The sequence below is a fragment of the Malaclemys terrapin genome, chromosome 1 (assembly GCF_027887155.1).
Source record: "Malaclemys terrapin pileata isolate rMalTer1 chromosome 1, rMalTer1.hap1, whole genome shotgun sequence".
Classification (NCBI taxonomy): domain Eukaryota; kingdom Metazoa; phylum Chordata; order Testudines; family Emydidae; genus Malaclemys; species Malaclemys terrapin.
In genome coordinates this window covers 187,785,723-187,799,702 of record NC_071505.1, presented here as the reverse complement: position 1 = coordinate 187,799,702, position 13,980 = coordinate 187,785,723, and the positions used below count along the sequence as shown (strand labels likewise).

Here is a 13,980-nt window from a genome sequence, read left to right as displayed (position 1 = left end):
ATGTCTTCACTCTAACTGGGTTCCCCAGTAGGGTGTATGTATAGTACAGCATACTAACTTCCTTACACTTGGTATTGAAGAAGAGATGGATGATATTTTACCATCAATGTTTTAATTAATGGATTTTTCTCTTCAGAGGGAAAAAGAAGTGGCACTGACCAGCACCCATCAGCATAATCCTGATTGTGATATTTGGGTTCATGAGTATTTTACGCCATCTTGGTTCTGCCTGCCAAATAACCAGCCTGCTTTGACAGTAATCCATCCAGGTGACACCACAAGAGATGTTTTGGAAATGATTTGTAAGGTAACGGTGCACTTTGAAATGAACATTTCAGTGAAAGTTTTTCATTTCCAATTTTTAGGCATTTCATGAACAAATCTGCTATACGGTGTTTAACAGACCAGTTGGACTTGAGGTATAAAATCACAATAACTCTGAGTTGTTTAGTAAAATTACACCACATTGAATAGGAAACAAAATTCTTAAATATAGTGTTTAGCTTTTTTAAAGAAAAGTCTGTGTTTTTGTTAGTTGTCTTTTTCTCTTAAAATACTGCAGTGAATAAATTGCCTTCACATGACATCCCCACCAAGCCCTTTACAATCCTTTCCAAGATGACACAACTGCATGTAATTCACCTCGTCCCACAACGATGTCTCTATTCCCTTCCCCGACAAGCCACCCAAAAGAACTTCCTGCTGCTGAAAACCCGCATGATAGGGGATGCGGCCTTCTTCATTCCCATTACCAACCCCACCTGCTTCCCCATGACAGAGCTAGCTCCTGCCAAACTCTCATGTTACCTACCTCCCCCATACAAGTGTGATGACATCACCCATTTCCCAAATTGCTAAGTAGCTCCCAGTTTTCAGGTGTCATCCACCTGCCAAATAAGGAGTGTTCTGAGAGCTAAAGCCAGAACTTCAAAAAGAATATGAAATCACTGGAATAAAAAAAAAAGTTATCTGTGTTTACCCATGTTGCAGAGTCAGTTTCATTCAGTGTGAGGAAGGGGAGGAGAGAAGGGAACTACATCCATATACTGGAAACACACATTTACTTTTCAAAATAAATAATTCAGATAAAAAATTGGGTAAGCTTGGCTATTAAAAGCTTCCAAAGCTTTAAACTTCCAAATCTCAGGAAATGAAGTTTATAGTTTTGGTTAATCTAACCCATACTCTCAGTGCTAGTGCCCAAATAAAGCATTCTACTAACCAGCTAACTTGCAAACTAAAACTAACTTGCAGAAACTTAAATGCTGTTCTGTTCTGGGGCTTCTTTTTACTTAAAATATCAAGATCTATTAACAATTTAACTTTGGGGAGTTTTAAAGCTATGTTGAGTATGCTTCTAAAGAGCTGGAAGGTGCAAAGAAAGGCATTTGTTTTGGGTAATTATACACTGTACTCAGCTCACTGCCAGGTGCACTTCTAAAGACTGCTGCAGCTTCTGAAAGCTCCTCATTGTAGTCAGGGAGAGATGACATTTTTAAGAGAGAGACATAATAGGGAAGTTGGGTGATACACTATTAGTAATGATTTATTTTTAGGGCTGATATTTTCCTTCTGGATAAGAGTGATTAACTCAGTGGGTCAGATCCTCAGCTGGTGTAAATTGGTGGAGCTCCACTGACTTCAGTTTACACCAACTAAGGATCTGATCCATGCTGTATTTTTGTGGGTTGGGGTTTATTTAGAGCTAATATCTGTTTCCTTCCTTTCCATAATAGTTGTCAGTCTGGAAAATACTGATGGATGCATTCTTTTCTATAACATTTAATAATCAATCTCTTTCTTCTGTCTCTTGCATTCAGCTCTTTCTTTTTCCTTTTACTATCTGATCCACATCATTTCACATCAGTTTGCCATCTGCCATCTGAGAAACAGTCAAGTTCTGGTATAGTAAACATTTCAAGATCTACATTTCATTTAAACCTCTTCATGTTGTAGATGTAGTTAAGACTATCCATGTCATTAAACTGATCTTGACTATTCTATCCGATAATTCAAAATGCAGTAGAATATTTGCAGAATAATGCATTCTTCTTGCTAATGCTGCTGTTTGTGTGTAATCATCGCGTTTTAGGGTTTTAAAAAATATTTTTAGTATTTGGGCTTATTTTTTAAGATGGTTTGGTTTTCTCTAAGATTTAACAAGTAATGTCATTTGGAAGCCAAGAAAAAACTATCAGTTTGTGTGTGTGTATTTAAGTATTTCATACTAATACGTATCTATGTAAATTTATATATAAGTATAGACAGATATTTGTATAGTGACTGTATGTTTCCAAAAGGTGGGGACTTGTATCTCCTGAAGTGAATGAAGTGCCATTCTATAAGCCCAATGTATCTGCCAAGGCTAATACATTTTCTAAGAAATGCCATCTGGATCAAAATATATGATCAAGATTATCAATTGACTCTTCTATTTCTTCTGCAAATTATCAAAATCAGGGATCTCTCAGAAATTCATGGGAACAAATAAGCACCACTGAGGAATGGAATACAAACATGGTGTAGAAATTTCTGGATTTGAAAGACCATCTACTGAAGTTGACCAACAATTTTGTCCTGTTTTCTGTCCTCAAAATCAATTAGGAGGAGAAATCTAAATTGACACTGCCCAAAACAATATTCTGCTCGTGGATTTTTTTCATGGTTTCAATACTGCATTCAAAATCTCTCCATTTGCCTCAGTCCTAATCTTTGAGATGGTGAGCAAAAAGGTTATGCTTCTAATCAAACATCTCCAAAATGACCTGCATGAAGATAGATACACTTACAATTTTCTTTGGGCCTGATTAGGAACCCATTTAAATAAGTAGAAAGGCTTTCATTGACTTCAGTGAGCTATAGATCAGGCTGTCCATGGGGAAAGTTGCTATGGTAAGATGATAGCAACCCCAAGGATTAACATATACACTCAGTGATTTCTATAGGATTTCTGAATAGTGTTCAGGCAAATTGAAACATCATTATAAGGATATTTCTTGGAATAGGAAGAAATCTAGTATTGCTGTTTGGAAGCTACAAACATACAGAAGCGTGGGCAGTATACTTCTTTTGGGTCCTAGACTCTATTAGATTCCATTTAACGTCAGGCTAAATCTTGTTGGCATGTCATTCTGTCAATAACTGCCAGGCAGACATCTCTGATGTTGAATGAGCTGCAGAATGTACACAAGGCACAAGAGATCGCAGAATGACAGAGATGGCTACTGGGTCATCTATTCCATTTCTCTGTCAGTACATTGTTTTTTACCGATAGTTTACTTTTGTGCTGCTTTGTCCAGTTTTGTTTTAAATGTCTTACACAATGGGGCATCTGTCCATTCCATATACAGTCTCACATTGAGATTTATCAGAGAGCCCCCTGATTGTAAATCTAAATTTTCAGATCACTCTCAGAATACAAGGCAGGTGTATACATGTATTTTTATTGGATTCGAGGTCCCGACACTGTTTAATGTGGCAGGTTTCTCATCATTGACTCATCTGATAACTGGTGGTAGTAGATTAATCTGACCAGAAACTAACATCTGGCTGATTTATTTATCTGCACAATTAAAACAACCATGCTTCGTGTGTGTGTGTGTGTGTGTGTGGTAGTATAAATAGGCTGCAAATAAAATGGCAAACTGATAAATGCTGATCTCACAAAAGTTTTGGTAGAATGAGGATGTCTTATTTCGCTATTTTTATTTTGAGGTAAACTTCAAATTGTTTTTAATTAACTGATATATTGTCTAAATTACAATGGTTGTCTGATTTGATACTCAGTTTTCTGTAGTGATAATTTCATCTGTTTAAATTAGACAGATTTAGATGTAAAGTCTGATTTAATTAGTTGTGAATAATATTTGTTTCAAATGGGGTCCTTTTTCAGTGTGTGAATCTTTCTGGGTTCTAGATATTCACTGCAGAGTCCATAAATGAAAAAAACCCATAGGCTGATATTTAAATTGTTCACAATAGCTATTTGCTGTGCATTATTCATTATGTATGATGTGTGGTTCTTCACCTAAGTCCTAGAGTGTTGCTTCTACTTTGTGATTGGGTAGCTGAAATTTTTACAGCACTAGAATAACAAATAGCAAATTATGCAATTCCTGTACAAATTTTCAGATCAACCATTGTACTAATATCTGGGAAACTTTTGGGATTTGTGACTATTTTCTGAATACAAACAGTGAATAATAGGCTCCACAAATAACAGTGAGGGATGTACTTGTCTCTTATATTTGTGAATCACATCTGGTGCTAGTCAACAGCTTATTAACTTTGCAAAGTAACTTTTGAATGCATCCTTCGTATTTGTCATTGCCCTAATGCATTTTGATTACACACTGAGTTAACCTCGGTTTGATTTAAGGTTATTAACTGTGCAGAAGAAAGGTCATTACCATCTCCCAGGTCAAATGCCATACCCGCAGCTAACCATAACGTCTTTAAAGTGACATAGGGTGTTTCCACTGGGAAGTAATCCAGTGTGCATCTCTAGAGTCATCCTCATGCTTTTTTAAGCTAGCATACTATGTGCTGTTTACAGTCTAAAGTACTGAGGTGGATATTTTATGCATAATCTTGCTTGCAGACTTATCACAGAATGCCTCAATGTTAAACTATGCAAAGGTTCAGAAAGAAACTACTTTCATGTTGTATCTTTCTCTTTGTTAGCCAGAATATATTTTCTTCTTCTTTTTTTTTTAAATGTACTTACATACAGGAAGTATGGTCTAATTCCTTTGCATTAATAATACTGTGCTCAACATCTCTATAATAATATGGAGTGGGTGAGGATAGAATTGTCAAATAAGCAAAATTGAAGGTGGTACTTAGAGTAATAGCATTACTTATGAAATACCGATAAGCAGTTAGGTGAAAATTTCTTATTTGGAAGGGGAGGAGAAAGAAACTTTCAGACTCTGTTTAGGTTACAAAATTTTCACACCTCTTACGATAGAGAACTTTTTTTTCCCCTGGTGTCATCATCTATTTCTCCTTAAACATGTGTGGTTTTGTTTTATTGTATATAACTGTAGTCATTGTCTTTTCTCTCTTAAAGTGTCTCCTCTGTTTGTTGCAGACATATCAGCTGGATCATTCAGCTCACTTTCTACGTCTTAAGTTCCTGATAGAAAACCAGATGCAATTTTATGTACCAAAGCCAGAAGAGGACATCTATGAATTGGTAATGCTAATTGCCGAACAGTGTTAAATGCTACTTTAGTTTACAGGGCACTATTAGCTATTCACTTGCATTAATCAAGGCAATTTTAAATCCAGATGCAATTATCTAATATTTGTAGTGCATGGAGTTAGGCTTTTTGATTTTGTAGACCAAAAATCACCTTGTAGTTACAGTGCCTTGCAGTCCATAGCAAACAGCCTCACCATATAAACGATCTTATTTGCATCCTATAAAATAATCTTAACAAGTATTTCTTCTTGTAGACGGAGTGGATTTGTACTCGCTGTGTATGTAATAAAATCACAGTCACTGGTGGTAACCACTATATTTAATGTTGAATTTGAACTTCCACTCTAATCCCCCTTTTTTCTAACGTTCCTAATTTTCAGTTTGCTCAAAGAAATCTCTTTTGTGTCAAAACATTCCATACTTAGACACCGCTCAAAGATGATTTTCCCCCCCCTGTTGGGCGGGGGTGGAGTTTGAGGTAAAAAGGCTCTGGAGTAACTCAAATGGTATCAAATTGCTTTCCTCCTATGTTTCAATTGGAATATTTGAATTTGCATATCTCAAAAACTGCTGAAGTAAAAAAATCAGTTAAAAAACCCCCACACCCTTGTCAGTTCAGGATGCCTCTGTTAATGGTACCTTACTTAAGGATGTGTTGGGATGGAACAACACCCTCAACCTCCACCACCATTATCACCCATAAAACATAATAGAGAAATTAAATGAGGGGAAATAGCATTAATGGCATGTTAGAACTGAGAAATTAAGCACTCAAAAGTCAGGAAACTCAAATGTTAAGGAGCCGGATCCTGGCCTTCACTGCTTAGAGGGATCAAAACAGCCTTCTGGGAAATTCCCCCAGCGCCAGGGTAGCATAGGGCTGATGTAGCCATCCAACATTCTATGAAAAATAAAGCCGTGATCCTGCAGCACTTATGCATAGTGCTTAACTTTAAAATCTTAATTTGAAATCAGTGGGACTATTCACATGCTTAAAGTTCACAATGCATGTAAGTGTCTGAAGGACCAGGACCTAACCTATCGCCAGAAGGACAGCAGTGCATGTGTCGTATTGTATGCTTACTAGAAAGTCTTTGTGATTATTTTTATTTAGGTGTTTCTTGAAGAGATCCTCTTGCAATTAACTTATAATAAAATTGACTAATGCCTTCAGTTTTGTAGTCTCTCAAATAGCTATTTACAGGGTTATTTAATATTAATGTTGCCTAACTCTCTACTTTCCTTCTAATCAACAGCTTTTTAAATCTATTCATTTAGAAAAAGTTTAATAGAATTTCTGAGGCAACTAAGATGTTCTCTTTTCTTTCATCATAAACTAGGTGATTTTTCAATCAAAATTAGAGATTTGAAATCTATATTTTCAAAAACATTTTATAATGTAAATGAAGTAATTATATTCAAACATTTTTTTAAGAAAGCCCATGGAGGCTTGTAACTCTGAGGGTTATTTTTTAGTGTTAGCTGTGCTACAGGATAGTTGCTTTTTATTTTGTATTTGTTTTTAGTGCTTTTAGTGCTTTTTAGAGCAAATAAGCATGTCAGGTTTCTTTTGGCTGGAATCTGACATGCTAAACTGCTTTCCTTTCCATCTGATTTAGGTGTTACTGTTCTGTGAAGTAATGCATGGCTTTAATTGGGAAACAAGGGACTGTGTAGTAAAGGCCTGAGCTTTGGGTTGGAGCGAGGGAGAAGGCATCAGGAGTTACAGGAAGGGGCGGGGACGGAGGGGAGAGAATCAAAGCTTTAGAGGAAAATGGCATCTGTGCAAGGACATGAAAGGCTTGAGAAGAGTTAAAACAGCTACTGGAGATGGCAATGCCTTGATCTTTTGGAAACATTGGGAGCTGAGAGGGAATCTGACTGGAACAAAGAGGAAACACTGCCACCTAGAGTTGGAGATTGGGCTTGCCGGATAATGAAATGGTGCCATGCTGTTGTTCATGGTATTACAAGAGAGTATAACAAATCTTGTAAGAGGCTCTTGAACTGACTGCAGTATAAAAATGTAGATTATTAAATCTCTTCTTTAAGATGCCCCGCTGCTTGTGCTCATCCATTGAAGCATGACAACTCTGGGCTCCTATTTAGTCCGTGAGGGGACACTACAGCGGGATAAAAGACCTACGGCTCAGCCACGGCCGGCCCAAGTCAGCTACCTCAGGCTCGGACTGCAGGGCTAAAAATTGCTGTCTAGAGGTTTGGGTTTGGTCTGGAGCCTGAGTTGTGGGACCCTGCGAGGGAGGAGGGGTTCCAGAGCTCAGGCTCCAGTCCAAGCCTGAATGTCTATCCCGCAATTTTTCAGCCGGAGCCCCATGAGCCCATAGCAAGCCCCACCTCCTCTCTATGGGCCAGATCCTCAGTGTGTGTAATTCATCGGCGCTGAGTTGAAGTTAATGGAACTATGACAGTTTACATCAGCTGAGGGCCTGGTTCCATGTCTTTAGAAACACCTTGCTGAGAAAGTTGCTATGGAGCAGTACTCTGTAGTCTGCAGACAGTGTAGCGTTCACATGAGTATTTTCTGTGCAGCCTTCCCTACCCCCACATAGATCCATGCCAGTCACACTTTGTTTCTGGCCTTTTATGCTGCTCAGGACTTCCTCTTTGGTTTAGATGGCACAGTTCATATTGAGGAAAGGGACTAGAAACACGTTATGTTGTGAAAATATCCCAATTAAGGAATCTGTAGTAAATTTGTTTCTAGGGTGGCACCATTTCAATGAAGGTTATTTACGTAATGATTTAAATAACTTTTTTTAAAACCTTTGATTTAAATCAGGTTGAGGCTTTGTAAAACTAATTTGAATTTTTCTACTATTGCAGCTTTAGATGATAATGAACAAGATTGTAAATGCTGCTGCTGCTTCTTTTTAAAACACACACACACACACACACACACACACACACACACACACACACACACACACACACACACACACACACACACACACACACACACACACACACCCCACTCCTAGTAGGGACTCTTATTTGAATTTTTTAAAAACTGCCATAGGCAAAAATCAAAATATTGAAAATTAAGGCTCAGATCCTGCAAGTATTTAACCAGATACATAGCTATACTTAAAGTTCAGCATGTGATTCTATCATATGATTCTATGTCAGCGGTTCTCAACCGGAGGTCTGCAAGCCCTTTCGGGGGGAGGGGGGGCGCGGAGCCCTGCGGCCGAAACCCAGTGCCCCGAGCCCCAGCGCTGAAGCCAGGAGCGGCGCGGGGCTAAAGCTGGTGGCCCCGCTGCCCCAAAGCCAGGAGGAGGGCAGGGCTGAAGCTAGCGCCACCCCCACCCCACCCCAGCCAGGAGCAGCACAGGGTTGAAGCCGGTCGCCCCCCACCCCAAGCTGGGAGCGGCGTGGGACTGATGCCAGCACCCTCTCAAGCCCCCGAAGCCGGGAGTGGTGGATCTGAAACTGGCAAACCTCCCCCCGCAAGCCAGGACTAGCTGGGGGGGGGCTGAAGCCTGGAGCCCCAGCCCCCTCCCCCCCCCCCAAGCTGGGAGCCACACTGGGAGCCCTGTTCCCCACCCGTACACAGCCCCTAGCTACCCCCTTCCTGCACCCTGAGCTACTCTCCTCACTTCATACAGCCCCAGCTACCCCCGTCCCTGCACCCTGAGCAATGTTCAAACTTTTTGAACTGAATCCCCTCTTGGAGTCATAATTTTTGGTTGTGCCCCCCCACAGCCCAGACAGGCTGCATGGCCTCCTGAGTGAGTCAGGGGTTGGAGGTGGTGCTCCCTCCCTGGACCCGGCTGTGCGGAGCTGGCTCAAGCCCCGCCAGCTCTTCCCCCCCCCCCCCAATAGAAGTAAAACTATGCCTATGCCCAAGGTCATCGACCTACCCCACGCCGGCATAGAGCCCCAAGTCCTTTCGCCCCAGCCCCCGCTCGGCCTGGTGTTTTTATAGCGGGGGGGGGGAGGGGACTCAGTAAGAAAAAGGTTGAGAACTCCTGGTCTCTGTGCTTAAACATGTATAGCACCAGGGGGCTAAAATTGTATTTTTATTAAAAATACTTAGTGCATAAAACCTTAGTCACTCCCATACAGATTTGCATCAGCATTAACAATGTAGCTATTTAGACAATTGATCTGTTCGCAAACTTATTGTCAATGTTTTTCTACACACAGGCCAACATTTACAAATACAGGAGCTTACAGTTAGGCTGCTAATCCTGCATTTAGGCATCTGAGGGTGGGATGTCTTGAAAGAGAGAAAGGATGTTCCAGTGGTTAGGCCTAGGACCTGGAGGACCCGGGTGCAATTCCCTACTCTGCCACAGACAGCCTGAGTTACCTTGGCTAAGTCACTTATAGGGCCAGATTTTACAAAGGTTTTTAGGGACCTAGTCGGAATGTCAAAAGCTGATTTCAGTGGCAGTGAGCTGCCTACTTGGTTTTGAAAATCCCATTAGGCACCAAGCTGCATTTTGAGATATCCAAATTCCTTTGTAAATCTGGCCCTTAGCCTCTCTGTGCCTCAGTTCCCCATCTGTAAAATGGGAATAATAGCACTGCCCTGCCTCACAGGGGTGTTGTCCAGATAAATACATTAAAGACCATGATGTGCTCAGACCCTATGGTAATAGGATGTGCGGGATATACGTGACATAGACAAAGAAAGAAAGAAAGGCATCTGACTGATTTAAAAGCACAAGTCCCATTGAGTTCAAGTTGCAATCCCTAGTAGGTGGAGTATAGCCTGGTAGAAGCCATTTCAGTTTTGTTTACTTGTGGAAATTTGATATACCAGAAGGTGGTGTTCCTTGCACATATAATCGTTTTTGTGTTTTGAGTTTATGGTGTTCCCCCAGTAAGGATGTTAATAATAATAATAATACCTAACTAATTTTAAGATAGAGCTTGATAAATTTATAAATGGGATGATATGATGGGGTTGCCTGTGATAGGAAGAGACTGGACTTGCTGACCTAGATGAGCATTTCAAGTGTGAAACTTTGTAGTAGAGAAATCTCTCTGTCAGATGTGATATTCTACTAGCAATTAGGAAATAAATAAAATAAAATAAATCCACTTCAGCAATTTCAGGCTATAAAATGGGGAAGAAGGAAAGAACGGGCAACATGTAAATAAAAAATCGGATATAAAATTTAAAAAATAGTCTCAATACAAATAATGATTTAAATCTATTTTTAAATCAGAATTCTTACACACCCTGAATTTTCCCAGACTATTAAATAGAAATACCTGGGGCCAAACCCTGCAGTACTTGTGCACTCAGAACTTTACTGGTGGATGGACATTGGCATATAACCACTTGCATGTAGGCAGTGCTAGAAATATCACATTTCTCTCTTTTAATCACAATTCAGTGTTTCTAAAAATAAAGCACAATGGCTCCAGCAATACATTTTACAGGTGTAGAGAAGGCTGCAGTAAATAAATGATCATGGTTCCCCTTCTGCCCCTTTAATTAAAAAGAAAGATCTGCTCAGAATGGTGACAAACAGTGCAACCTTTTGTGATAATGGATTTTTTTAAATATTTTGTCTGTTCAGTTATACAAAGAAATTGAAATCTGTCAAAAAATTACACAGCACATTCAGATTGAGAAGTCCGATACAGCCTCTGATTTTTATGGTAAGTTTTCTTCCTGATTTGTTTTTGTTTTTCCTATCAAATCCTGGTGTAAACACGCTCTTATTTACAATTCATTAAAATACCTTAAGGGACTGTTGAGCAAAATAAAAAAAGCACCTCTGACTCCTGTGTCATCCAGAGCAAGAGAAACCATAAAAAGCCAGATTGGAGCTGGATGGATTTTTTTTTTTTTGGGGGGTTAACAAACTGAATGCAAAGTCCACACTGGCACATGAACTGTAGCATGTGCAGATCGCTCATGAATGTTAATGTTTTCTTGTTTGTGTAGCTTCTCAGAACATACTGTGCAAAATCCTTGTGATTAAGAATATGGCACAGAGATATGGAACCACGGAGTGCTTTTGTCAGCGGGAATGGTGAAAAACAGAACCTTGTAGAGCAGAACTCCCCTCTCCCAATAGCCATGTGTTATGTTAATGTTTGTATTATAAGATAAATTGTGGCTTTGCAGTAAGTCTCAAGTGACAGTGTGTTGTTGCACTGCTGCAGGAGCAGATGGGGAAGCAGATTGTGACTCTGGGCTTGCCTACAGAGGGTGGTAGTACACTCCGGTGGGGTGCACATTCCAATGCACACCAATGTGTTGCAAACTAACTGGCCCATGTGAACCTTGCTGGTGTGCACTAAAAGTTCCCTAGTGCGCATTAACGTTAGCCCAGAGTCACAGCCTACCTCCTGGTTAACCTGCTGCTCCAAGTGGAAAGTATCCAGCACCATCTCTATGCATGATGTATCTCATGTCCCCCAATGCATTGGGACCGAGGGGAATGGACCCTTGTCCCCCTCATTTCTGGCTTCCTCCAGTCTCTTCCTTGCCCATGTGTGGGGGTTATATAGTGGCCCTTCAGAGGATGCACTCCCCTATATGGTGCTACCCACAGCATGGGTAACCATCTCAGAGAAGTAAGGAAGCCCCTTGTGCCCCTTTACTTCCCTGCCCAAGCACCCGAGACAGGTCACAATCTTGTCCAGCATAGGCGGGCTTTGAATACACGAGTTTGGCATCCAGTGAAGTCTATAGAAGCTCAGTGCATCTCTGAAGCCGGAATATGCCCCATAATATTAACACATTTATAAAGAGGGGGGAAATACTCTGTATATCATTTTAGCAAAATCTCTGTTGTCTTATCTGTTTTTTTAGCTTTTTAGTATTCAAAATTACAAGCCTTTAGATTGGCAAGATTGCCCTTTGGTCAGGCAATTACAGTATTTTTACATTTCTTTTGCAGTCTACCCCCCGGGCAGCCAATCCGCATCTTTTAATGTTTATCCAAATATTCTGTTTTAATGAATAGAATAATTTTGAATCCCAAAACTGATTATTATACAGCTGTAGGCCATTTTGAATGTTGAGCTCTGGTGCAAAGCTGCGATACTGGCTATTTGAAAACTAAAGATTTAAGACGTACATATTAACTAGCACAATTATGACCCCAGGTTCAGTAATTATGTTGTGTCTGTGAAGACTTCAATAGTTAAGGGCTTGTCTTTATTCCCTTTTGGGTTTATTTAGTGGCAGGAGCGTAAAAAAGGGGAAAACAATGAAAACAAATGATTGTAAAATAAAATGATCAGTTGAGCTGTTTGAGGCAGGAAATGTGTCTTATGGGTGGGCCTGATCCTGCAGACAATTAATACCCCTCATAATGCTTACTGCACTCATTGAAAGAAATAGCAAAACTCCTTTTGACTTTAATGGGAGCAGGATCGGGCTCTGAATAAGGCCTGGGTCCTGTAAAAATAATATTAAGTGATGTTGTAATATTAAGCCTATATTGAAATGCATGCATACGAGAGACAAGAGTTAAGGTTGCAAGTGCATTTGAATTTTTAATGCTTGACGTTGCCTTTATGTAGATTAACATAACCGTTGCAATTTTAACAAAGTGCTGTCTTTTACAGTCCTACCAAGATCATGTGCTTAAGTTTACATGCAGTGAGTAGTCCTACTGACCTCTCGCAATATGAAAAAAAAACTAAGCATGTGTGTAAGCCTTTATAGCATTGGCACCCTAAACTTTGCTGTCTTAACAGAGATATTTTTTAAATTTCCTAGTTTTTTAAAAACCATAATAATTAAAACAAATCCGTAGTGTGGCAACACTGTAGCCCCAAATCAGGAAAGCATATAAGCACGTGTATAAGTGCTTCCATGAATAGGGATGCTTTCCTGAATTGGAGCCTATGTTAGTTAGATAGCAATAGAATGCGCCTTTGCAGGATCTTAAATTGTTGTATTGAATGAGGCAGTGCTCCTACCACCTTCAGTGTGCTCTGTAAAAGACTGCTTCCAAATTATCATATGCTTTCACTGCTGTGCTTCATTCAATCCAAAGTGAACTTACGGCACATTTTTAAGATTTTAACACTATGTACCAAAATTCCATGTGCCTTGTGCAGCCTGCTTGAGAAAGTGTTATTTAAAGAAGTGTTGTCATTACTGAAATTGTAGGCAACATTAACTGTTGCTATTGCTAGAATTCTAGCTATAATCATCATAATAATTCTTGTACACTTTTAATCTTCTTACAAACTGTTAATTAATCCTGACAGTGCCTTTGTAAGGTAGGAAAGTGTTCCTATCTTCATGGAACAGCTAGAGAATCAAAGGCAGAGAGGTTAAATGACTTCGCTAAGGTAAAGCAACTCAAGGCAGACAAACCCAGCTCCCCAAGCAAAATGGTAGAGAGAAACTCTACTAAGGCCTGGTCTACACTACACAGGTCAATGTAAGCTGCCTTGCGTCGACCTAGCTGTGGAAGTGTCTTCACTTAAATTTGGCTCCTGCCAATGCCTCTCTATGCCGATTTAGTAACACCACCACCCTGAGCAGCGTAGAGTTACGGTCAATGTAATTAAGTTGACACAGTGTCAGTGTAGACACTGCGTTGCTTACTTTGATTATTACTAGCTTTCAGAAGCCATCCCACACTGACAATACGGTCGATACAAGTGCTCCTGGTAAGGACGTGCACCACCGACACAAGGAGCCAAGCATGCACACACACAAGCGATTTAATAACTGCGGTGGCTGTATGCGCCGTAAGTTTGGTCGACGTAATTTTGTAGTGTAGAGATGGCCTACAGTAAACTGCAGAGTTTCCAGCTGAACTTGT

The 13,980-nt window shown here is 40.0% G+C and overlaps 1 protein-coding gene across 5 annotated transcripts in view; it reads left to right on the top strand.

The window, feature by feature from the left end:
- Positions 1–13,980, top strand: part of TIAM1 (TIAM Rac1 associated GEF 1) — a 267,806-nt gene that overhangs the window by 203,227 nt on the left and 50,599 nt on the right. For all 5 annotated transcript variants that reach the window (XM_054047952.1, XM_054047922.1, XM_054047939.1 and 2 more), the window contains 3 exons: positions 137–307; positions 5,093–5,197; positions 10,762–10,843. In XM_054047952.1, coding sequence (XP_053903927.1) covers positions 137–307; positions 5,093–5,197; positions 10,762–10,843 — 358 coding nt within the window. The remainder of the gene's footprint in view (positions 1–136; positions 308–5,092; positions 5,198–10,761; positions 10,844–13,980) is intronic.